Genomic DNA, 26,979 nt, shown 5'->3' with positions numbered 1-26,979 from the left:
AGACCTTGCGGACAGGGGTATCCACCAGGCGTTCCCAGTTCACCTTCACGACATGTTTGGGTTTACCAGGTCTCTCTGGCAGCCTCCCCCGCCATCTGATCCAACTCACCAACAGGTGGTGATCAGTTGACAGCTCTGCTCCTCTCTTCAGCCGAGTGTCCAAGACATACGGTCGCAGATCTGATGACATGACCACAAAGTCGATCATCGATCTTTGACCTAAGGGTGTCTGGTACCACGTACACTTATGAGCCACCCTATGTTCGAACATGGTGTTCGTTATGGCCAATCCATGACTAGCACAGAAGTCCAATAACAAAGCACCACTCGGATTCAGATCAGGCAGGCCGTTCTTCCCAATCACCCCCTTCCAGGTTTCTCCATCGTTGCCCACGTGAGCGTTGAAGTCTCCCAGTAGAACTATAGAGTCCCTACACAGAGCCCCTTCCAGGACGTCACCCAGAGACTCCAAGAAGGCTGAATACTCTGAATTGGTGTTTGGTGCATAAGCACACACATCAGTCAGAGCTTTCCCCTTAGCAACTTTTAGTCGCATAGAGACAACCCTCTCGTTCATTGGGGAGAACTCCAACACAGCGGCACATAGCCCATACCTGCCCGTCGACTCTCACCCTGGGCAACTCCAGAAAAGGAGAGAGTTCAGCCCCTCTCAAAGAGTTTTGTTCCAGAGCCAGTGCTGTGCGTAGAGGTCAGCCCAACTTGTTTTTATTATTTATTTATTTATTTATTATTTATTATTATTTAAACCTGTGCTGTGCATGCTGGGCATACAACACAGAGTATTTGTATGCCATTGCATCCGGGACAGAGTTAGTTTGCAAGTGGAGTTCAAGTTCTCGACCTGGAATGCAACTCTTTATTAATTCTTAAATCATCAAGAATTGCTGCAATAACAAGAGCAAGAATGACAAGAGCACAGCTTTTTGTTATAGAGAACCACCACCAACCCCCCTCTTTGGAGAACTATCTATCATGTTTGGGTCTATAAACAACGGATCACTACTCCAAGAAGGGGACAATCACCACGGGTGAGACAAATAAACATAGAAACAAACAACATTTACACAAAAACATAAACATTGGATGCCTCTTACTGTCATAATTATGGCAGTAAATGAGGGAGGAAAGGAGAGGAATGCAACCAGGAGGGTGCTGGGGTGCACTCCAAGCAGGTGTGGTGGTGTACGTGTGTGAGGAGACCGCCTGTATGTGTTTGTGTGTGTGTGTGTGTGTGTGTGTGTGTAAGATGTCCACCGGTGAGTGATACATGACTTATCCCTATTAGTACTGGTGTAGAAGGTCGGTATTATGTCGCGGCTGCAGGAAAGCCCCTAGTACCCTGCCCTGCTGCCACACAGAAGACCCCCAGGCCCCAGAGGGCCGTGGAGCAACCCCCATGTCCAGCCCCGAGGAGCATGACCCAGTGCTAGGGAGCATGAGGAGAGCCCGCACCCCAGGGGCGCACACATACAACCAACCCCCAGGTGCAGGCATAAGACGCAGTCGCCGGCACAGAACCCGGGCCACGGGTGCAAGGCACGGACCGCAGGCCCGGATTCCGGCCCCACGGCAACAGACTGACACCCCGCCCGAGCTGCCCGCCCCACAGGTGAGCCGGCAGGACCCCCATGCCCACCCACGCCCCCACAAGGGGGACGCCCACCCCACCGTAGCCGACCAGACCCCCACCCTGTGCGAGTGCCAAGTGCCTATACACGTAGCAGCGTGTGCCCAGCGCAGGGCACCTCAATGCCCCCCCCGTCGATGCCGGCAGGCCGCCAGGTATACAGGCTCTCCGCCACCCCCAGCACCCGGGGCGCCCGCCGCAGAGAAGCCGTGCGGCTAAAGCAAAAGGCCAACAGCTGCTCCCCACACCCCAACCCACACCCACAACGGCAAGCAGTCCCCCCAGGGGCCCCAGAAGGCACCTGGCGGCGCTCTCCGCAGCCCCGCCAAGTCGCAGCACATCCCAAGCCACCAGGCGCAAGTTGTCAGGACTCCAGCCAGGCCAGGAGGGGGGGCCCACCCGACCGAGGTGAGCCGAACTATATCTAGTTGGTACTGCTTCAACTCCTGCTATATATATATATATATATATATATATATATATATATATATATATATATATATATATATATATATACATACACAGCTTTGGAAAAAATTAAGACTTTTTAAGTATCTCCGGTTTTAATATGTATAGGTATGTGTTTGAGTAAAATTAAAATTTTAATTATATTCTATAAACTACTGAGAAGATTGCTTCCGAATTTCAAATAAAAAATTGTCATTTTGAGCGTTTATTCGCAGAAACTACCAGGTATCGTCTAATGGTGAAAATTGGATTCATCAGAGAAGGCCTCTACGTTTGGTCTAGTCCTTATGGTCTTTTGCAAACCGCAGCCTGGCTCTTCTTCACTTCTCATCGATGTAGGGCTTTTTTCTAGCTTCAACACTGCACAACTTCAACCCTGCCCCTAGCCCCCTTTGCCATTGTTTTTGTAGCTCACTTGATGTCATCCTACTGGTGTTGAGTGACATTCAAATGAGTTGGCGGACATCCCGGTAAGTGGAGAGTTGGTTACACCCTCTGCCGGTTTATAGCTTTGTTGTCCCAAGTGTCTGCTGCTTGACCTATTTCTTATGAACCGCCGTTTTTGATATTTTAAGGATGGAAGCAACCTGACACTCACTGTATCCCTCTGCCAGTAAAACCAGAATTTAATCTTTCTTTTGGCCAACTCTTATGGCCAATTACTTTTAAGGTACTTGTAGCAATGTTTTTGCCATCCAGCTGGTGCTATTGCAAGACGATAGTGATGACCACAGCAGTGGCTTATAACACACCGCAAAACAGCTCCGATCTGTGGAGGCATGGACTCCACAAGACCTCTGAAGATGTCCTGTGGTATCTGGCACCAAGAGGTTAGCAGTAGATCCTTTAATTCCTCCAATACCCCTTTTCTACCAAGGCATTTCGAGGGCCGGTTCAGAGCCGTTGCCTAATCTGGAAGCAGTTCTTCTTGTATCGACAGCAGATAGAACCTGAAAACGGGTTGACGCCAGAAGAGAACCCCTTATGTCCGGGGCTGGGGGTAGTGAAAAGCAAGCCCGACCAAAACATTGTGACCGGAATTTTCTTTTAACCGCTTCGGCAGTGCGAAAATTCATGGTTTTACAATTTGGTCAGTGGAGCTCTCAAGTGGACATATTCTAAAATATATCATATATCATATTTCAGTGGAACAATGCCACTGAAGTACTGCTTTAAAAATTGCCACAGAAAGACTGCCTTTCAGAGACGACTTAAATCCAAGACCAATGTCAAAAGATTCATAACCTGGTGGAAGGAGCACAAAATCTGGACCCCTAAGCACTGGAAAAATAGTAATGTCGTCTGATGATCCATCTTTCACCCTATTTCCAACATCCAGGCTTGTGTGAGGAGAATGTCAAAGGGTGCCTTCAATCCACAATGTCTGGTTGCCATGTGTTGACCAGGGCAGGGGTTCTATAATGGTATGGAAGGAATCGTGGAGGAGTCATTGGGGCCAATAATTGCTCTCTGCATGGCCGTATCATGGCCAAGAGCTGGAGCACCCTAACCTTGTTTCCCACGCTTTCTCAAGCCTAGGTGCACCTTTCCCTCATGATCCATGACCATCTAAACACCACTAAACCTCTCTGGGAAATTCCGGAGCAAAGAGTGTAAAGCAGAGGTCAACTTCTTTCATTGCTCAAAGACCAGGTGATTGTGGAGGCCATGATAGGCATTTCACGACATCCTGGTGTTCCTGATACCAGTCTTCAATTTGTACATTTAGGGGTGTCTAGGGGCATTGTCATCCTGTAATATGGGAACATCATCGAACCTTAAAAGGAGGTTCTGGACCAAAGAGTGTCAAGGAGATTTCGATCTCCCTCGCCCCTCAGAAGTAGAGAGTTTTCTTCTTGAAGAAAGGTGCAATATCCCACTACACACAGTTCAGGCATTTGTATGACTGCGGCCCATGTGGATCGGGCTTGTTGTTCCAGAACATCCCACAGATGCTCGATCGGATTGAGATCTGGGGAATTTGGAGGCCAAGTCAACACCTTGGAACTCTTTGTCATGTTCCTCAAACCATTCCCGAAGAATTTTCGCAGTGTGGCAGGGCACATTTATCCTGCTGAAACTGGCAGAAGAGAAACCTTCAGTGACGTAAGTGCACGGTGATTAGTCCAAATGTAAGTCCACAGTCCCTCGCCCCCCGGCGCACTGAGGCCAGTCCAGCCCCGTTGAGTGGCACTGCTCTGCTGGGGCCAGCCAACGTGCACTCACCATTAATAAAAAAAAAAATAATAATAATAAAAATAAAAAACAATAACATTTTATTTTTATTGTAGATGTATCTATTTCATTTATATTATTTCCCAACGTTAATTGAATGACACAAAAAAAAATCCCCGTGCTGTGTCCTGATGCGTGCCCATGCCCTACAAAAGTTGTAGCAAACTTTTAAATGATGTCTTGTAGATGTAATATGGGTAATGATTCAGTAACTGGATTGCTTATTTGTCACCTCAAATTTGCTCAAAACTGATTTTAGTGGACTGATAAGGTTTACATTGCTCAGAGCTTCACACTGCCTCCGCCAGCTTGTCTTCTTTCCATAGTCCATTCAAGATTCAAGATTTTTATTTGTCACATACATATACATACTTCCATACATATATGCAGTGAAATGTAATAATAATAATAATTCTGGTGCCATCTCTTCCCCAGGTAAATGGCGCGCACCCACCCGGCCATCTACATGATGTAAAAGAAAACGTGATTCATCAGACCAGGCCACCTTCTTCTATTGCTCCATGGTCTAGTTCTGATGCTCACGTGCCCATTGTAGGCATTTTCGGCAGTGGACAGAGGTCAGCATGGTCACTCTGACCGGTCTGTAGCTACACAGCCCTATACGCAGCAAGCTGCGATGCACTGTGTGGTCTGACATGTTTCAATCATAGCCAGCATTAACTTTTTCAGCAATTTGTGCTACAGTAGCTCTTCTGTGGGATTGGACCAGACGGGCTAGCCTTCCTGTATACCAGGAACACCCCACAATACCTGTTGTTTTGGAGATGCTCTGTCCCAGTCGTCGCGCCATCACACCTTGGCCCTTGTCAACGTCGCTCAGATCCTTACGCTTGCCCATATTTCCTGCTTCCAACACATCAACTTTAAGAATAGACTGTTAACTTACTGCCTAACATATCCCACGCCTTGACAGGTGCCATTGTATCGCAATGATCAATATTATTCACTTCACCTCTCAGTGGTTTTAATGTTGTGGCTGATATGGATGCATTGTTCTGAGCTCAGCAGTGAAGCTGTCCATTCAGAGTGCATAGCGCTATCGATCTCCTGCTTTTAAGACAGGGACACTGGTTAATCAGGGGGTCAGTCAGCCAGCCAGTCAAAAAGCCCTCAGTAAGTCTGCCAGTCAATCAGTCTGTCAGGCTCTCACCCATCACTCCATTCACCCTTAAAAGCTCTGGTAACTAAGGGCACTTAATCCTAATACTAATGGACAGGAAAAAATGTTGAACAGTAGTTTCCCATGACACTATAAAGGCATAGTCATTTTTCAAACTTTTCCCATTTATTCTGATAGATCCTCACAGTGGAGGTCTCTAAAAACATGGATTGCTTCTATTCTAATGCAGCATCAGTAACATGTCAATAAAGAGGCGCTCTCTCTATTTAAATGTCAAAGGGGATTTGATTGTCCAATGTGTCAATTAAGGTTACCAAAATCTACAGCATAACATCTAGGGGGTGGACAAAATAACAGTTTTAAGTTAGTTTTTAACATTACAATAACATATTCACAATTATAAATACAGCAATGGTGAATGATATTTGGTTGATTTCCAATAACAGTATACTGTACATTAAAAGGAGCTTGGACAATGAGCACTTTCATATGTGTTTTTTTAACATGCAACATGAGCCCACTAGTAGAGTTCCAAAGAGGCCAAATATTCTCTGCCTGACATTCAGGTGCATTGGTCACGAGGACTGTAGAATCATTAAACTTGTCATGGGCAAACGATCGTAGAAATCCTGTCAGCCTATGCCAAACATTGTTGGTCATGGTTAAACTGCATCAGTGAAAAAACACTATAGTGGTCGCAAGTCGGAGCTTCACTGACAGGAAAGGACACTTAACAGGACAGCGTAAAAATGCCACCGAAGTACTGCTTTAAAAATTGCCACAGAAAGACTGCCATTCAGAGACCACTTAAATCCAAGATTCATAACCTGGTGGAAGGAGCACAAAATCTGGACCCCTAAGCACCGGAAAAATAGTAATGTCGTCTGGTGATCCATCTTTCCCCCTATTTCCAACATCCAGGCTTGTGTGAGGAGAATGTCAAAGGGTGCCTTCAACCCACAATGTCTGGTTGCCATGTGTTTAACATGGCAGGGGGTCTATAATTGTATGGAAGGAATCTAGGAGCAGTCATTGGGGCCAATAATTGCTCTCTGCATGGCCGTATTATGGCCAAGAGCAGGAGCACCCTAACCTTGTTTCCCAGGCTTTCTCAAGCCTAGGTGCACCTTATGATCCATGTCCATTTAAACACCACTAAACATTTCTGGGAAATTCCGGAGCAAAGACTGTGAAGCAGAGCTCCACTTCTTTCATTGCTCAAAGTAAAGTACTTGTGGAATTTTCAATGCAGATCTAGTGAGTTTAACATGGCACCACCATAGAATAAATCTATTAATAGAACCCAGTTTCGTTCTTGAGAACGGACCGAGGTTAATCTTACCAGATCTGCATTAAAAATTCCACAACAATTTGGCGTAGTCTGGAAAGGTCTTTGATTGGTATTGTTCAGGATTCTGCACGCACAGGGCCAGTGCATGTCCCCAGAAGAGGAGAGCAGAGATGAGATCTAAAGAAACACGTTTTTTTTCCTGTTAATTATTGTTATTTTTTAATTCCACTTGTCTTCCTACCTTTTTCTTCTTCTGAGCACGGGGGAATCCGACATTACCAATGCAAGACTCCAAACAAAACTGAGGTGAGTACGAACTGGTTTTAAAAGCTAGACAGAAGGCTTGAATATTAATGGATATGATATGGGATGATATGGGAAGTGAGTGTATAATAATGTTCTCTAAGGTAGACGTACCGCTTGCTACGGAAGTAGCATGTATGATAACGTTCTCTAAGGTAGACGTACCGCTTGCTACAGGAAGTAGAGTGTATATCACGTTGTCTAAGGTAGATGTTCCGCTTGCTACGGAAAGTAGATTGTATGATAACGTTCTCTAAGGTTTGGAAGTAGAGTGTATTATAACGTTCTCTAAGGCAGATGTACCGCTAGCTACAGGAAGTAGATAGTATAATAACTTTCTCTAAGGTAGATGTACCGCTTGCTACGGGAAGTAGATAGTATAATAACGTTCTCTAAAGTAGATGTACCGCTTGCTACAGGAAGTAGAGTGTATAAGAACGTTCTCTAAGGTAGACGTACCGCTTGCTACGGGAAGTAGCGTGTATAATAATGTTCCCTAAAGTAGACGTACAGCTTGCTACGGTAAGTAGCGTGTATAATAACGTTACCTAATATATACTTACCGCCTACTACTGGAAGTAGAGTGTATAATAACGTTCTTTCAGGTAGACGTACCGCTTGCTACGGCAAGTGAGTATATAATAACTTTCTCTAAGGTAGAAGTACCGTTTGCCACGGGTAGTAGAGTGTGTAATAACGTTCTCTAAGGTAGAGGTGCCACTTGCCACGGGTAGTAGAGTTTATAATAATGTTCTCTAAGGTAGACGTACCGCTTGCCACGGGAAGTAGAGTGTATAATAACGTTCCCTAACGTAGACGTACCGCTTGCTACGGGAAGTGAGTGTATAATAACGTTCTCTAAGGTAGATGTACCGCTTGCTACGGGAAGTAGAAAGTATAATAACGTTCTCAAAGATAGACGTACCACTTGCTACGGGGAGTACAGTGATAATAGCGTACTCTAAGGTAGACGTACCGCTTGCTACGGGAAGTAGCATGTATAATAACGTTCTCTAAGGTAGACGTACCGCTTGCTACTGGAAGTGAGTGTATAATAACGTTCTCTAAGGTAGATGTACCGCTTGCCACGGGAAGTAGAGTGTATAATAACATTCCCTAACATAGTTGTACCGCTTGCTACACGAGGTAGCACGTATAATAACGTTCTCTAAGGTAGACGTACCGCTTGCTACGGCAAGTAGCATGTATAATAATGTTCCCTAAAGTAGACGTACAGCTTGCTACGGTAAGTAGCCTGTATAATTATGTTCTCTAAAGTAGAAGTACCGCTTTCTACGGGAAGTAGCGTGTATAATAACGTTCTCTAAGGTTGATGTACCGCTTGCTACGGCAAGTGAGTGAATAATAACGTTCTCTAAGGTAGATATACCACTTGCTACAGGAAGTCACGTGTATGATAACGTTCTCTGACGTAGACGTACCGCTTGCTATGGCAAAAAGCGTATATAATAACGCTCTCTAAGGTAGACGTACCACTTGCCACGGGAAGAAGAGTGTATAATAACGTTCCCTAACGTAGACATACCGCTTGCTATGCGAAGTAGCGTGTATAATAACGTTCTCTAAGGTAGATGTACCGCTTGCTACTGGAAGTGAGTGTATAATAACGTTCTCTAAGGTAGATGTACCGCTTGCCACGGGAAGTAGAGTGTATAATAACGTTCCCTAACGTAGTTGTACCGCTTGCTACACGAAGTAGCACGTATAATAACGTTCTCTAAGGTAGACGTACCGCTTGCTACTGGAAGTGAGTGTATAATAACGTTCTCTAAGGTAGATGTACCGCTTGCCACGGGAAGTAGAGTGTATAATAACGTTCCCTAACGTAGTTGTACCGCTTGCTACACGAAGTAGCACGTATAATAACGTTCTCTAAGGTAGACGTAACGCTTGCTACGGGAAGTAGAGTGTATAATAATGTTCTCTAAGGTAGACGTACCGCCTGCCATGGATAGTAGAGTGTATAATAACGTTCTGTAAAGTAGACGTACCGCTTGCTAAGGGAAGTAGCGTGTATAATAACGTTCCCTAAGGTAGACGTACCGCTTGCTACGGGAAGCGGAGTGTATAATAACGTTCTCTAAGGTAGATGTACCACTTGCTACAGGAAGTAGAGTGATAATAACGTTCTCTAAGGTAGATATAACGCTTGCTACGGCAAGTGAGTGTATAATAACGTTCTCTAAGGTAGACATACTGCTTGCTACGGGAAGTCACGTTTATGATAACGTTCTCTAAACGTAGACGTACCGCTTTGCTACGGCAAGTAGCGTGTATAATAACGCTCTCGAAGGTAGACGTACCGCTTGCTACAGCAAGTGAATGTATGATAACGTTCTCACAGATAGATGTACCGCTTGCTTCGGCAAGTGAGGGTATAATAACGTTCTCTCAGGTTGACATATTGCTTGCTACGGGAAGGCACGTGTATAATAACGTTCTCTATGGTAGACATACTGCTTGCTACAGGAAGTCACATGTATGATAATGTAAGATTTTGTTGCTTCTGGGGGAGGTTTAGTCCCCCTCTCCATGTTGAATGTGGTGACCTCATGGAGATTGATTGTATGTTGTGTGCTTTGATGAGGTGACTATTGGGTCGGATGCTGACATTTCCAGCTTCAGCATCCAACCCATTAATTCCTAACAAACACAGGATGATGGACCTATCGACCCGACACCCAGCCAGCGTAAAAATATTGGTAAGTGGTAATTAACATGTTTTTTCTCAAATAGGGATTCCACTTAAGGTAAGCTCTATGCAAATACTAATTTCACTAAACAAGTGTTGAATTGAAAGAAGAAATTAACAAACAAAACCATTTTTTCAAACCAAATTCGATTGAGTTTATGCCTGCAACTATTAACTTCTACTTAATTCTTCACTACTTGACTACTAACAGAGAGACAAATGTGATTTGGGTTTTTTGTTTTTTCCTTCATATAACCACAGATGAATTACATAGGTAAATCAGTAGTGATCATTGATTGTTTAGTTCATATTAACACTTTCTATTTTATTTAATTATTAATATAATTAATTAATTAATTGATCATGTTCAGACAACATTTGAGAAATGGGTTCCAGAAAGATTAACAACACTTTACAATTCATATTATGGGCCATTTTGTAGATGAACATTCTCCCCTACATTATGAAAATATTATTCTGTTGTTATATTCGGGTGCATGCATTATTTTCTATTAAGATTGCAGTCAGTTATTCAAATAACTGAGTAACAAACACAGATTTAATTTGCGTACTCCACTTTCACAACAGTGGACATGGGTAAAACCATACTGTCATATTGTGTGCCTCTCACTCAAAGTGGTTATAGTCTAATTTCCCAGGTCAACACAACTCATCCCACTTGAAGGACCACTGCATGACCTCTGACCAGGTGACTGGGTGGTGAATCCAAAACTTCTGGAGAAAAAGCTGAAACTCTGCCAGATTCCTGGGACCGTTCCAGATCCTCCTAACAACCACAGCAGCAGTTAAGGTGGCAGAACGACCAACGTGGGTCCACGCATCTTATTGCAAGAAAGTTTGCAACCTTTCAGAGGACCAGATAAACGACGGAGAGTCATCGGACGTGAACTGAGATCACTATCCCAACGAAGAATGTGCTGGTAACCTCTGTCTCAGAAGAGGATTTGCCACTACAGTGGGAAAAAGTGTACTTGAAAAGGATGATGCCCCGTCAACAGGAAAAGATTGGTCACGTCTGTGTGATCATCCTCCTCATTACCATTGCCATCATCCTGTTGATCACTCGGCCCTGGGACATAGCCCCACAACAGTTTTTGGATAGCAGCCACTCCCCCAACCCACTCTCACTCACACCACACCTAGAAAAAGAGCCCCATTTGAGAAATAAACACTCAGTCAACTGACGTAACAAATCCGTAGTTAAAGGTGGACTCCCCTGGACATTCATTCCTTGTAAATATTTGGTGGAGGTATTTGAATCATTCTGTCAGAGAAGAGTATGGTGTAAATCATTAATGTTACATGTGCACAAAAATTCCTTACTCGGTACAAGCACCACTCGATCTTTCACCTATACCAACGACATGGGAAGAATATAAAGGCTACAATATTTCCAACCTATATCAATTTAACAAAACGAACATATAATTCTATTGATCATAAAGGGATACATTCTGTCGAAATGTTGAAGAACTGTAACCCGGTAAAAGTATTTCGCTATGATCCTTTGAAAGGACAATCTAACTACACTAATGTATGGAGAAGATTAGTTGTTACTGTAACTGTTGCTCTATCCTACTCAATTGTAGTTCATTCACGTGATGAAGTAATTTATCCCTTATGTTACAAATCTGTTTGTTTCCATAAAAGAAGTAACTGTAACCCTAAGGTTCTGGTAGTGATGATGGTCTCATGCATCCAAACCGAGGTAATTTACAGGCTATGTGGACACACATCATATGGAAGCCTGCCTGTGAACTGGACTGGCACTTGTTCACCAATTATGTCCAATCTATATGTAGAATTTGACCCATACAACTGCACGCGTAAAATGATCTGAGGCATATATATCCGTGACATCAGTCCCAACTGAGTATAAGATTGTAGGAGGAACAGAGCATTTTTTTACATCTGTAATAGCACCCGTAGGTCTATCGACAGCTTTTAAGTGTGTAAATATCATACATTATAGACTGTACTGTTCATTAATTTAACCATCCTAGCAGAAGAAGCAGTCAAACAGGAAGCAGGAAGAAGCAGTCAAAATGAATGCTCTCAAGGAGGTGTATGTGCTATCATAAGTTATTCATGTTGTACTTACATTCCTGTCAATGATGCAGAGTCAGGAAATTTGTCTTCAGCCATACAAGCTATGAAAGAATTACGTAATGAGGGGTAATGGAAAAAGTAATAGCGGGGACCCATTCGCTTGGCTAGGAGATGTGCGAGGGCCATGGATGTCTGCAATCATAAAAATACTAATACCTGTCGCAATAATGTGTCGGGACAGTTTGTCTCCATACCACTAGATGATTGGAGACCACCTTACAATGATAACGAAGATGTTGAGATGTGAAAACATTAGTGTCAAGTCATGCTTAATCAGACCTTAATGTGTTAGTTATTATGGTTGTACAAAACAACAATTTTTGTTGTTGTCATTATTATTGTGATCATCATTCTGCAATGTTTTCTTTTCCTCTTCCATTGTCTGATTCATGATGATTTTTCCTAGTTAGAAATGAAAATTGACTAGACACCAGATTTTCATCTTAACAAATTGGGTTTTTTTCTATCTGTGTATGCATATGTTAGTGTAGATTAGTTTGATTTAAGTCTTTTACTCTTCCTAGTCAAAGATTGGAGGACACATTTGACCAAAGAAGTTGGGTAATATCCTTGACCTCTGTCTATATTATTTGGATTTATTATTGTTTTTTGTTATTTTTTTATTTATCATTAACGGTAAATATCTGAATAACAATGTTCCCAAAATTAGACAGAACTCAGGGACATCCTACAGAAATAGTTATACAATTATACAAGTTAGACTACATTTTTTAACATTAATACATGTTTCTTTTGGATATTGTTCCATAAGGAACAAAAGGAAGGAATGTAATAGAAAAATATAAATTGCCTCGTAATATCTTTGTTAAACCCTAAACAAAACAGGATGCCCCTCCTGCAAACTAATTACAATGTGATCCCAGACATGCATTGATCAATCCCCCAGGAAGCAAGGAGGGGGATTTCACATCCATACAATAATTATATAAATTCCCTTAGAAAAAGAACCCCTCTGCTATGTGCAACTCATTCTCCCTTTCAATTAATCGAACCCAGTTTCGTTGGCCAGGTTCATCTCAACGGATCTGCTATTATAATTCCAAAACAGTGCTTTCATTCCTTCCCAAAATGATTTTTAAAATGTCGACTTTAACCACCTCTTTGCTTGTGACAGTCTTCTCTCTGTGATCACATTTGGCTGGTGAAATATTAGCAGATGAGCAGATATAGCTGTGAGTTTCATAGTCTTTTTTTTGTGTGTGTGTGTGTGTGTGACAGAGAGAGAGAGAGACCATTGTGGCCCTTTTTGACGCCCTACCTCCACCACCTGTCGCACTCACCCTCGCAAGCTCCCGTCCCTCTTTCTTTCTTCTTCATGTAGCCTTTATTCAGTCTCTCTTTCCTCACTCTCTCAATCGACTGTTCTCTCTGGGTCAGACTCAGTTCAATATTGTAAAAGATCTCCCGATCAATAATTCACACATACTGTCTGAACAGCAGCACACGGACACGTTCTCTCTCTCACTCTGGGTTGCCTCTGACTCTTACCCCATTACCTTTTCCTTTGCCGTTCCCTCATTTTTCTCCCTCATTGTATTCTCTTATTCACCACCTGTAGCCACGTCTCTCTCTCTCTCTCTCTCTCTCTCTCTCTCTCTCTCTCTCTCTCTCTCTCTTTCTCTCTCACTCTCTGACGTTAGTTCACCATATACAGTAATTCAATATAGTTAATCTCTATATGGAAACAGTAAAGACCATCATCTCAGTATCAGGCGGTTTGACTACAAAGCTTAAAATCTTGATTTTGCAATGATTCAATAAATATAATATAATATTGAACCATTGTCCAGCCCTAGGACCAAACTGATGCCCAGTCCATCAGACTGGAGACTGAAATGGATACGAGATGGACGGAGCTACTGCGCCCCAGGGAGATGGGAGGATGGATGAGAGACAAAGTAATATTAGTCATACTGGCAAAGAGAGAGAGAGGAAGAAAGAGACATCTGGAAGGTGGTCTCCCATTCAAATATTCAAGATGATAAACACCACCAAACACGATTAGCGGATGATTTTTTAAACACTCTCTGCTGAAGATTTGAACAATTAGTAAAATAGGAAAACTTACAAATGATAAGCGTCATTAGTAGTAGTATTAGTAGTAGTAACAAAGTGAAGGTGTTGCTGGTGCCACAGCGTTCATTCAAATTGCAACTGAAATTGACTCTCTCAAGGAAATTCCTTAAAATTCAAACTCCTATAATTTATTTTCATTCATTATCCCACTTGTAAAGAAAATAATCGAAAAAAACAAATCACACTAGGTCACAAGTCGTTTTGTGCGTCTTGGGTATGTGAAAGCAATTCATTTGCAACTGACTTTCTATGGGGGAAAAGGTTCAACTACAACTGCACTGCAATATCATGCAGTTGTAGTTGTGTGAGGTGTAGTGTATGTGTCTGTTCACTTGCTCTCATCTTACCTGGGTGAAGGTCCAGGTGAGCTTCATGTGCTTGGTGGCTGCGTAGCTGCACTCCAGCAGCCTTGGCCTGCTGTTCACGTCTACCAGACACTTGTTGTCGTCGTCATCGATTGTGGGACTCAGCACGCCCAGGTGCAGCTGCTGGGAGCTGGTGTAGTACACATTCTGCAGGGAGAGAGGCCGACAAGAGAACTGTAATGGACTGCTTTTCTTACTTCCTTTACTGTGCTTTGTGTTATTGTGATGTGCTGCATCGGTGTCAGAATGTGTGTCTATTTCACTTTGATCACTTTCTATTTTGTTTACTTGTTCAATTTAGAATGAATAGTAGTAGTAAAATCAACTGAGATAGATAGATAGATAGATAGATAGATAGATAGATAGATAGATAGATAGATAGATAGTTAGATAGAAAGATCCAAGGTAATTTGCCTTGGAATAATCAATTATATTTTATCTTCATATATCTTCAAATAAGAGTACTTTTTGAGTGGAATATAAGATTATGCTCTTACAAGTGTCGTGATTATATCAAATGTGTTTTTAAATGTACTCAAATTTGACTCTAAAGAAAGAGTTTTCTATTCAAAAGGCAGTGCATTGAGTTAATGTATTTAATGGCATATTCACCGCCAACAAGCCTGTTTACATGAAATGCTGTTTTAAAACCCAGAAAAAAAGTATGACAGATAAGTATTAATTTCTTAATATTGACAATTTTCATGCGGACCCCCTGTGGTTCCTACAGGGACCCCTAGGTGGCCACAGACCCCGATTTAGGAATCTCTCACATATAAAGCAAAGTCAGTGAAACATGAAGCCTTTCATGTGTAAAGATCAGTAATTCTTTTCTCTTGATTAAATACATTGTAGTCGAGAGTTTTTGCACTTTCAAAACCGTATAAGGCAGCGGCTCTCGGCGCTGACCCGGCCCATAAAGCAGAAGTGCATTCTGGGTAAGCGAACAGCCGCTCTTGCTTGTGCGTTGTGAACGGAGTCATGTCATGTACCGCCCTAAAGGAGCACACCAGCGTCTCTCTTTCTACACTTTGTCTCACCTGTACCCATCAGCCCCCAAGGCGCGCTGCTGCATTTCATCTTGCGAAATTCACAGATCCCTTTGTGACTGAACACATTTGGGGAAAGCAAGAAGATGAAAGAATTTAAGGCCGATTAGCCGGAAAGGTCACAGTATGTAAAAATCTCAATTCGCGGAAACAAGGGCACTTTGATTCATCTAATCTTGGGCAAGATGGAAAGTCCTTGTAATGAAACTGGGAAGCGTCTATGAATATCAAATAACAAACACTGCATGTCAAGGGTTGAAAAAGTATTGTGGAAAAGCAGAAAATACCATTGCTTAGAATGAATTTAGCTTGTGAGTGTGTGAGTGTGTGTGCATGTGTGTGAGACTATGCCAGTGACATTATAGTAACTAGTTACTGTCACATCAATTTTCCCACCTAGATCAGACTACTAAAAATAAAAAAGTAACTTCATATATAAATATTTAATTAATGTTTTTTTTTTTCATGTTTTCATATTTAATTCTATATTATATTATATAAATTCTAGCAGCAGGGCCACCGTGCTTGCATATTCTCAGAACTTAACTCAGGTGACAAATGGATTCCTGCACGTTTATCTGAGGTGGGTAAACAGTGTTTTGATAGTACATCGATATGAGTACAATAATGGATCCATGTGCTCATGCGTGTGTTTTGTTTCTGTGCGCATGGTGAAACTCTTTCCGTTGAAGATTCCAGTGAAACCGTGGACGCATGTGCATGTTCATTACAGGAGCGATATGGTGTTAATGAGAATATCGACCAGCTCTGAAGCAACAGGACATTTCCAGATTGGAGACATGAAGACACAATTCAGCATTTAAACATTTGCTTAAGAACTCCCTGGGACGCACCTCGGCATTGGCAATGAGTTTTTCTTGAGTGTGTGTGTGTGTGTGTGTGTGTGTGTATGTGTGTGTGTGCTCATGTCACATTTGTGTGTTAAGTCAAGCCTGCGTTAAAGCCGACGCATGAGATCGGTGTCTGCGTACATACTCACGTAAATGCATCTGCATACATGGCTTCTGTTTGTGTGTGACGTGCCCGGGTTTTCGGTTTGCATGTGCATCCGCACTAATTACAGTGATTAAACCGGCATCTGTCAATAGATTGCTGCCCTGCACCCCTACGGAGGGCTTACAGCTACCCCGTCACAACCCGGTGAATCTAAATGGAAGGATTAGGTGTGACTACGTATCAGACAGAATGCGATCTCTCCAGACAGATGTACAGATTGGGCATAAATAAGTTCTGAGCTCAGCTGATTTGTAAAGTGTCAAGGATGGAGCTGCACGGAAACGTCTGACCATTTTTGATGGGAAAAAAAGACTTCATCCGCCACAGGACGACGTTAAAATGGCTCCCTGCTGGACACCGTGCCTATGTACAGCGTCACTTCCATTAGACTAAATATGATAAAGAGAGTTGCAGATGAGACCTTGCATGATTTTTAGTCCGACGGATGAATGGATGATGCTTCTCAGTTGATATTTCTTCATTAGAAAGCGCTGCTCTACTGGAACTCTAGATTGCGACATGAAGGTGGGGGCAGTCTGAAGCTCGTAAATCTTTCTCCCCGAGGTACTCGGCTAATTGCGGTCATAAACCTTCTTGCGGCTAGGTTGTTTTAGCCGGGGGATGATCAATAGGGCCACTAGCAGTGACACCGCACACGGCATTCCTGAACAGTGCCTCATTGGCTCCAGCCACTGTTAAGGTTTGTCTCCTCTGGCACTTTGTCTCAACACTAGCATGCGGGAAGCAAGTTCATCTTGGACGCTTGCATTAGAAACAAACCAAATGAAACATCCCAATACAAATAAAAGAAAACAAAGGCACTGGATTTAACACAGTATTCAATATAGGGTTCTTCTTTACTTATTGTATTAAGGCTGGATATGTTGTGTGGTGGTCCCTCTGGTTGTAAATGTGACTGCTTAATAACCTAGCCTCCTGTGTGCGGCCCTGTCTGTATTCCTCTTTTATTGGCTTGTATTGATTGTTCAATGCAACATCGATAACTATGCATGTCAGTGTTTCCCACAGAATTCAATTCTATTTATGGTGGTAGCGAACAATGGGGGCGACTAACCACATTTGTACGGTGGCCCTGAGAGCTCAACTCACTGCAACTGATAGAGTGTCCCTGTTAGGCACGGTGCTTTTCTGTTTCATTCAATAAAGACATTTAGTAAAATAATGTACATCTAAAATAAAAACACAATGTTTTTATTTGCTTTATTTAAAAATTGCAAATCATACTTGTTATTTTGATCAACGATATCATATTATTTTCGAGGGCTTTAATGCCTGACCGGAATGACAGAGGAATACATCCGGAGCTTTTTGAAAATGTTTTTATTATTCTTATTTTTGTAAATTATTTTAAGAGGTTTTTTATGAACTAAAAAGAAAACCTTTTTTTTTTTACTTTTTATGAACCAACCACATCTGAAGCTGCAGTGAGTTGAGCTCTGAGAGTTCAACTCAGTGCAACTTAAGAAAACACATGCAAATAGATAAAACGCAAGCAAATTAAGAGAAAATCTTCACTGATATGACAACACATGCACAGTGTTTATAAAACGCGAACTGCATGCCAAAAGGCTTTGCAAATTCGAAAAAACACAACAGCAATGATGGAAGACACAAATGCAAGAGCTACAACATTACAGAAGTGAGCCACATCGGCTGCACTGAAATATGAATGCAATGAAATATATTAAATTTTTTATATTTAATTATTTTCTGTTTGTAATTATATAGAAGAATTTAAACAAGTAATAACCTGGAGCCACAACTGTCACATAAAAATCGGGCCGCGCGAGACCATCCTGTCCAAATCTTCTATCTGCTTCCTCCATGCAGTTAATAAATATATATATATTTTTAAATTTTACTCCATGGTTTTTATTTAAGCCATTTAATTGTGATGTTCCAGAGAAAACAGCTTTTACCGGCTCCGTGCGAGTGTGGTGAAGTTCGAGAACGCTTTGGATGAAAAGACAATCACTGATTCAGTGAATCATTGAAAATCTGCAAATGAAGATAAATACGTGCGTCCGGTGTGGCTCACTTCCGTAATGTGGGTTTGCGTTTGTGTTTTCCATTAATGCTGTTGTGTTCTGTCGAATTTGCAAAGCCTTTTGGTATGCAGTTCGTTCGACGTGTCTGGATTCTTTCAGCACATTTTCTAAATGCTGTGCATGTGTTGTCATATCAGTGAAGATGTTTTCTTAATTTGCTTGTGTTTTGTCTATTTGCATGTGTTTTCATAAGCTGCAGTGCGTTGAGCTCTCAGGGCCGCCGTACATTTGTCCATGTTACATCTTAACAAATAACTGACAGCTTGTATGAACTGGACGTTATCGGTAGTGAAAACTATCCGCCTCTTTCATCTGATTGGCTGAGCGACCATTGGACCATTGGCTCGAGTGGAACAGGAGAGAAAGTGGCGGTACATCATACAGGAGAATACAGAACTTCCAGCGCCTGCTACTATAAGCCACTTTTCATTCACAGGAACCATTTCTGGAGCCAGGAACTTGGAACGTAATCTCTTCCCTTCGCCTAAATCGCCTAAAGTGATTGTTCTTCTTCTTCCCCATATATGTGAGCCCAGGGTAAACTATCCAGCACACAACACTGTGTCTAAAGTCTTGAACTAAAGTGTGTCACGTTACATTTACGTTTTTTGGACGACTACTGCTTTCGGAATTGGTAAGGCCAACTCCAATACGGACTTCAACCACAAATGAATCATTCACCGTACGGAGATGTTACTATAATGAGGAGAAAAAAAAGCTATTGCCTTTCTGTTCCTTCCTCAAACTGCCGCCTCCCCGCAACCGGCAACTCATTAAAACGACTCATTTCAGACACAAGAGCACAATTCTGAACGTTGAATTTCTGCCCGGGTGAGTAAGCGGTTTAGTGTTTATTGTGGTGGTGTTTTTTTGTCTTTTTTTTTTGTGTGCCAATTCATGGAATCTCGCTGCAGCTCCCGGCGAGCTCATTACTGACAGCAGAGGATGTGGTTAGACAGGGTAATTATCACCACCTGCTCTGGCAAGGAGAGGCACATAGACACGCTGAGATACACAGTAAGTCACTTGTTGAAGCAACAGCTGCAAAGTAGAGTAGTGCCATCTTGTCAGCGTACATGTTAACAGAGCCACAATCCAGCCTTCCAGCCAGGGAGACGGTTAGAGTTTTGGAGTGGTAGCGAGAGAGAGAGAGAGAGAGAGAGAGAGAAAGAGAGAGAGAGAGAGAGCAGTGAGGTTAATGAGTAGAGTGAAGAGTGGGGAAAGATGTTATCTGTGGATGTAATCAAATAATTGATTGTAAAGGAAGGCTTTTTTCTTTTTACCGTCATCCCCATTATGCAATTTCACTCACTCTCACACACCCGCCCACTCGCTGACGCGCACACACACACACACACACACACACACACACACACACACACACACACACACACACACACACACACACACACACACACAGTAAATGAACAGTGATCAGATAAAACCCGGGTATAATAGGCTTAAAGACACAGTCATCTTGGAGTTGGATTATTGAAACGAAACGACAGGCGTTGCCGTGTCTCCATTTAATAAGGAAATGCCTCTCAAGTGGAGTGGGGAGCTCAACGGCGGTGGCGGTTTTACGGGACAATTCCTTCCGTTGTCAACCAGGACCTCATTTTCTCTTTCTTGTCTTGTCTTTTCCCACCATAGCGACCATCCGTTACCAAATCTCAAATTTATCAAGCCTAGCAAAGCTTACAACCTGATGTAACCAGCTGTGTGCAGACATTGTCACAAACAAGGAGGCAAGTTGCTGGCAATCATGCCTCAAAGCTAATTCACGACGGCAGTAGCTTAAGTACCAACGGTGAGACCAGTGCAGCTGCACCGGGGCCTAGTGGCCGCGAGGGACCCATATCACAATGAGCATTGCACAAGTAACAGAACGATTGTAAATATATCGTAAGTTTGAGGTCCATCATTAGGATAGTAACAGAACCTCAATTGTACAAAAAATTCGCAAATGTATTGTGATGTGCAAAAAATTCTACCCACTCTAGTTGTTTTGTTTTGTAATAGCTGGTGTAGGTACCAGATGTGCTTGGCCTGCCAGATCGGCTCGGGGGCCTGTACGTCAGAAAGTGTACGGATGCTTGTTTGTGTTCAGGCTGCAGACTACCAATTAAATGAGCAAATTGTGATCGTGCACTAGTTTGTGTAGAGAAAGACATCTACATCTATTAAAATGTAAATGCCAAACTAAACATGTATTTATTTCATATCTGTTTGTGTAGAGTGTAAGTACACTCTGTAACTATGTGTGCTTGTGTGTATATATATATATATATATATTAATGTAAATTTTATTTTTTTTTAACTGATAAGTTTAAAGTAGCCACATAATTTTTATGTTTTAAATTCTGCATTTAATTCTTTAGCCTAATCATCTCGAACATTATACCTAAACATAACGATCCCTGAACTTATGCCTGGACTTAACCATCTCTAACCTTATACCCTAATTAAAATATCTCTAACTTTGTACCTCAACTCAACATCTCTAACATCTCTAACCTGAGTGACCTTTCCGGTTCCGGTGAGAGCTACCACTTCCGGTTCCGGTGAGGTCTTTGCGTGTGTGTTGCTGTTGTTGCTCCTGCTTTGGTTGTGCTGTTGTTGCTGCTGGTGTTGATGTTGCTGCTGTTTCTGTTGCTGTGGTTGTTTCTGTTGTGATATTACAGTTAGAGGATCATAAGAAGGGTGTGTTTTCAGAGGGAGAGAGAGAGTCAAAAGTTGTTGCTGCTGTTGTTGTTTTCTGTTGCTGCCACTGTGGTTGGAGTGGCTTTTATTATTGGTTTTGTTGTCTTTGTTGTTGCTTTTGTTGTTTCAGGGGCATTCTTTTGTAATGACCTGCTGACAACTACGTTATCTCTTTCTTTTTTGTATTTCTTTGTAAAGCGCATTGTGTTGCCCTGGTATGAAATGCGCTCTATAAATAAAGTGTGACTTGAATTGACTTGACTTAATTCTGTACTCTGCATAAATGTCTTGCTGCAGTCTGGGACTAATATTTCTAAGAACAAATATCAATAACAATATTTACATCTAAAAAATTATATGGATACACATATTTTAATAATACAATTAACGATAGATATGAAGGCTGATGTGATTGTTGTGATTTTTGAGACGTTTAATACATTTAAGGCACACATGTGTACAGATGGGTCACCGTCTACATTAAATGTATTGAACATATTAAAAATCAACATGTTCTCTGTGTTCACACCTACATGGAACCATACCAGGGTTCACTTTGGACTTCACTAGTCCATAAACCTCATATATGCAATTGACAGAACAAAGCTCCAAAGAGATCTTCAGAGCGGTCTGGAGAGGTTTCATGCTGCACATGCCCACGCTGCACAGTGAACCAGATCGGGTCTTCTGTACTCATTTCTTCATATTCAGGCAGAGAAGTTTCTCGATTGCCTTCAGTTTTTAAAAATGTATATTTGTACTATTAATAAAAGAAAAATATATTAAAACACAACACTTAATTTGAGTAAAAATACCAAATACACATTATGAGGGTTCAATACTTTAAGTGTAGAGCGCTTCATTCATCAGTTTGAATAAATATATTTGCATATTATGGTTATATTGGTTGCAGGGTGATATAATTAATAACTCATATGAATAGGGCTTCTGTTGTTAAACTCAGATGCACTGTGTTAACGTTTGTCAAGAATGCATATTCCAGTTTATGACATGGCTCTGTCATGCTTCAGATAAGGATGTGACAGGGAGAAAGAGGGAGAGCCGGCACTTTGTCATGTGTGTGTGTGTGTGTGTTCCAAAGAAGGACAAGAAATATCCAGAGGAAAGTCTGAAATTGTCCCTTTGTTTTATCTTTACATTGTCCTTATTCTAATGTATTCATTGTATCTTTGGATAAAATGGACAAATTAATGGACATCTTTAGACCTCAAGTGTTTGTGTAGAGATTAAAAACAGAGCTGAAAAGAAAAAGGAGGGAAGGTGGATGGTTTCACAGCTAACTGGATCACCCTTCTTATGGATCCTTCAGAAGTTTTTTTTACATTCCATTGCTTATACTCTTATCAGGTACATCAGTTCAGCAGATCAGATTTTTATAACAAATATAACAAAAAAAAGCCTTGTGTGTTGGGGCTCACAGCAATAAACATTGCTCCTTATCATGAAATCAGAGTCCAAAACACAGAGACCTGGAAGGTCCGAGAGGAGCTAAAAAGGAGTCCAGTTTTATGAAGCTGTTCGCTACATATGTGTGTGTGTGTGGTATGGATGTGTTTGAGTCAGAGTGTGGTGTTTGTGTTTAATGTAAGAAATGAAAAAATACCTGCCGACACACACGCACACACACACACACACACACGAATGTGAATGCTGCCTTTGGTAAATAGCCTCATAAGTGTAATTTTCAGGCGTTATTGATCTGACCCCAAACCAATCTTTCTGAGCTACCTTCAACCATTACTGAAGCAGAGATCTCATTTCACCCTTATTAAGTTCGCCCAGAAAATACTGAAAACCAGGCCCTGTAGCTTGGGAACAAGACCCATAATCAAGGGCCCAAGATTCAAGATTCAAGATTTTTTATTTGTCACATACATATACATACTTCCATACATATATGCAGTGAAATGTAATAGAATTAATAGAAAAAGAAATAGAAATAGAAATAGAATAGAAAAAGAATAGAAAAATAAAAAAAATAAATAAAAAAAATAAAAAATAAATAGAAAAAGTGGAGAGACTCACACACAGTCTAACAACAAACTGCTGCCCAATGCAACTCTCCATTTTTACCCACTCCAAGTTTGTTTAGCGAACCTTCCTGCCTAGGTGCTAATAAATTGACAACGGTGCAATCCTGAAGCGTATTGAACTGCAGTTCAGCCAATGGCCACTAGATGCTAGCTCCAGAAAACCACAGACTCTTTGGAAGTCAATGGAAAAAGAACTCACTCACTAGATATACAGAGTCAATACGTTTTTTCCACAAGACTTTCGGGTCTCAGTATCCAAGTTTCTCTTCTAGTAGGTGCCTTGGTTGGGATTTTGAAAATTATTGTTTAATAAAGAATATATGAAGGTTTAAAGATGTTAATGTGTGTCTAAGGGCCACAGACTTGACTTAGTACTGTGCAGTGGTCTCAGCCCTGACAACATTAAGACAAAGGATATCTGTGTGTCCGATCACAAAGCGGTTATATTCAGTGTGGTCTTACACCAATTTACTATTACTCACAACAATCCTGTCCGTCGCTGTGTTTTTAACTCTATATCAGCAAGCAAGTTTTCTGAGATTTTCAGTGCTGCTGCTTTGCCTTTAACTGACTTTTATCCTGATTTTAATACAGAGGAGCTCATCTCCCATTTTAATGACACGTTTCTGATTGCCCTCAATTCGTTCAAAGATAAAAATCAAATAAAACATTGCAGCCCTGGCTAAATGCATCCACCCAGAAACTAAAGAGAGACTGTGGGGGAAAGGAACGGAAATGGAAGAAGAGAGGTTTACACGTATTTGATGAGATCTGGAATGACGCTATGCACAAGGGCAGTAAAATCAAAGGGCAGTTAAAGAAGCAAGAGCAACTTTCTTCTCTAATCTGATTGTTGTAAACCATTCCAACCCTAGAATTGTATTTAAGGTAATAGACTCTGTCATCACCCCCAGTAACCAATGATACCCTTTTAGCAGCTGCCACGGGGTAAAGTGCAATCTTAACTCTTTTAGATCTAAGTGCAGCCTTTGACACTGTAGATCACGCCGTTTTAATTGACCGTCTTCACACCTGGGTTGGCATCAAGGACACTGCACTTGCCTGGTTTTATTCCTACCTTTTAGAAAGAACCTTCTGGGTCTCCTTAGGTATCTACTCATCCTCTACAACTCACATAACCTGTGGTGTACCGCAAGGTTCTATTTTGGGCCTGATTTTATTTTCAATCTATGTTCTTCCTTTTGGCCAAATTATCCAAAGACACAATGTCTCTTTTCATTGCTACGCAGACGACACACAGATACACCTTCCTCTGAGAGCTGGTGACTCAAACAGCCTGGCTGCTGTTGTAGATTGTCTCAATGATATCAACCGTTGGATGGCACAGAATTTTCTTTAGCTCAGTTATTCAAAATCAGAAATCATAATGTCCACTCTCCCAAAATCTACCAGTCAAATTGAGTGACCTCCGTACTCTGTCCCTGAATGTGAAGTCTGTTGCCAGAAACTTGGGAGTACTGTTTGACTCCGACCTAAACTTTGAACCACAAATTCAAAAAATTGTCCAGTCCTGCTTACTTCAACTGAAAACGATTTCAAGAAATCAAACCAATACTATTGTACAGCGACCTGGAAAAAGTAATCCACGCCCTCATTTTCTCACAACTCGACGACTGTAACTTCCTCCTTTCTGGCATCAACCAAAAGTCTTTCTCCCGTCTCCAACTAGTTCAGAATGCAGCAGCTTGGCTTGTTACCGGTTCCATCACATCACCCCAATCCTGGCTTCTCTCCATTGGCTCCGTGTTCGGTTCAGAACCGATTTTAAGATTTTACTTATCACTTTTAAAGCACATCTGGGTCTGACTCCAAGCTACATAAAATATATGTTGACCCCATATGAGCCAGTGTGGAGCCTCAGATCCTCAGGCGGGGCCCTCCTGGCCGTTCCAAAGTCGAAACTTAAAATTAAAGGTGACCGTGCCTTTTCTGTCAGGGCCCCTTGACTTTGGAACGACCTGCCTGAGGAGATACGGCTGCAGTCAGTGACTTCTTTTAAGTCACTTCTCAAAACCCATTTTTATAGATCTGCTTTTACTGTATGTGTGTCGCACCCTTTCTTTATCTATCTTATTTTTTATTTCAATATTTTTATTTTTTTCCATTTGATTTCTATTTCTTATATTCATATTGTATTAATTTATTCATTTTTATTGTCTCTTTATCCGCTTTTTCAATTTAATGAACGAGTTTAAGTTTAAATCCTGTTTATTAATGTTCCTTTGGCTTTCAAATCCATGATCTGAGCACTCTGCTTTAAAAAGCACTTTGTAACTGTGTTTTTAAAGGTGCTATACAAATAAAGATATTATTATTCTTATTTTATCTGAAAGGTGTGGTTGGTGGGCACGTCTCTTCCTTCCTCCGACTAAAGACCAAAAGACCAAAGGGTGTGTGTGAGAAATTAGAATGTTTCGATTCATGAACGTGCACATACTGCGGCGGTCAAAGCCAATGCACCACACAGTGATTCGCTCATGCCAATTCACTAGCATGCAACAACACACACTGCCCACAACCGGCTATCGATGGGGTCCCGATGGGGTATGTGGTAAGTCACCACATAAGTGCTGTGCTTCCACTTTCCCATTCCATCCTTCGAAGAAGCTCTGCTTAATAAGTGGCTGAGCTAAGATGTTACACGTTTTTAAGCAGAATCCACTATGTACTGCAACTATCTTAGCAATCCTCTGCTCTACTTTTGAAGACGGGGGTCTTTCCCTTACTCTCTCTCATCGCTCTCTTTCTATGTGTCCCTCCAGTCCTTCGTTGTGTCTCAGTCAAGTGGATGAAAAGGAAACTGCCGTACATTATGCATCACTGACATTCAGCAATTCATCAAGTATTCACATCCATATCCACCTCTCCCACTGGACACACAAATGTTATATGCACACGCACGTGCACACACACACACACACACACACACACACACACACACACACACACACACACACACACACACACATATACACACACATGCAACACAACCATGCAAACACACGCACGTTTGTACACACACGGTCAAACACACACACACATCAGCAGTTCCACTCAAACAGACTGAAGAAATATGGCGAGATGGTCAAAAAGAGAATCAGAAAGGCATCTGAAGGGGAGTTAGGGAGACGGGGAAGAACAGTACAAAACACCTTCCATATGAATAAGGAATGAAGCATGGAGAATAATGAAGGCATGATGGAGGACAAGGAGAGTGAGTAGAATGAGTGAGCCCCTTTTGATGTCGGCTACTGATCAGGTCCCTGCTGCTCTTTGCTCTGGGAATCCCCGCATGGAGCCGGGCTGGTGGCACCTGAAGTGTGTGTGTGTGTGTTTTGAAGGAGGTTCACCACATACAGCAGATAAACAGCACATACAACCGTTTAACCGTTAACCGGCAATAAGAACTGAGATCCATTAATGGGTTAATGGGTTCACAAGAATCAACCGAGCGTCCCCGATTGTACAGTAGCTTTGGCCCATCAATTGGGGGGGGGTTAAACACTAGTTAACCATACCTTAAATCAAAGACACAAAGGAACCATAGACCTGCGTATTTCAGCCTTAATATTAAGCGGCAGTTCATCTACAGTGCAGGCCTGAAAAGAAAATACCACTTTCACCGGTTTTCAAAACGGGACGGACTGGAAATGGTCCACTGCATCCCGGTAGACT

The 26,979-nt window shown here is 41.8% G+C and overlaps 1 protein-coding gene across 1 annotated transcript in view; it reads right to left on the bottom strand.

Moving 5' to 3' along the window:
• The window catches only part of LOC307231153 (polypeptide N-acetylgalactosaminyltransferase 18-like), a gene marked incomplete at its 3' end in the record, with an annotated part of 129,444 nt that overhangs the window by 5,612 nt on the left and 96,853 nt on the right, over nucleotides 1-26,979 (bottom strand). Inside the window, exon 10 of the mRNA XM_080001741.1 lies at nucleotides 14,374-14,538. Within this exon, the coding sequence (XP_079857867.1) occupies nucleotides 14,374-14,538 (165 nt within the window). The remainder of the gene's footprint in view (nucleotides 1-14,373; nucleotides 14,539-26,979) is intronic.

This window comes from Zeus faber (assembly GCF_960531495.2).
Source record: "Zeus faber genome assembly, chromosome: 6".
Lineage (NCBI taxonomy): Eukaryota > Metazoa > Chordata > Actinopteri > Zeiformes > Zeidae > Zeus > Zeus faber.
This window is presented reverse-complemented; position numbering and strand designations above follow the sequence as displayed.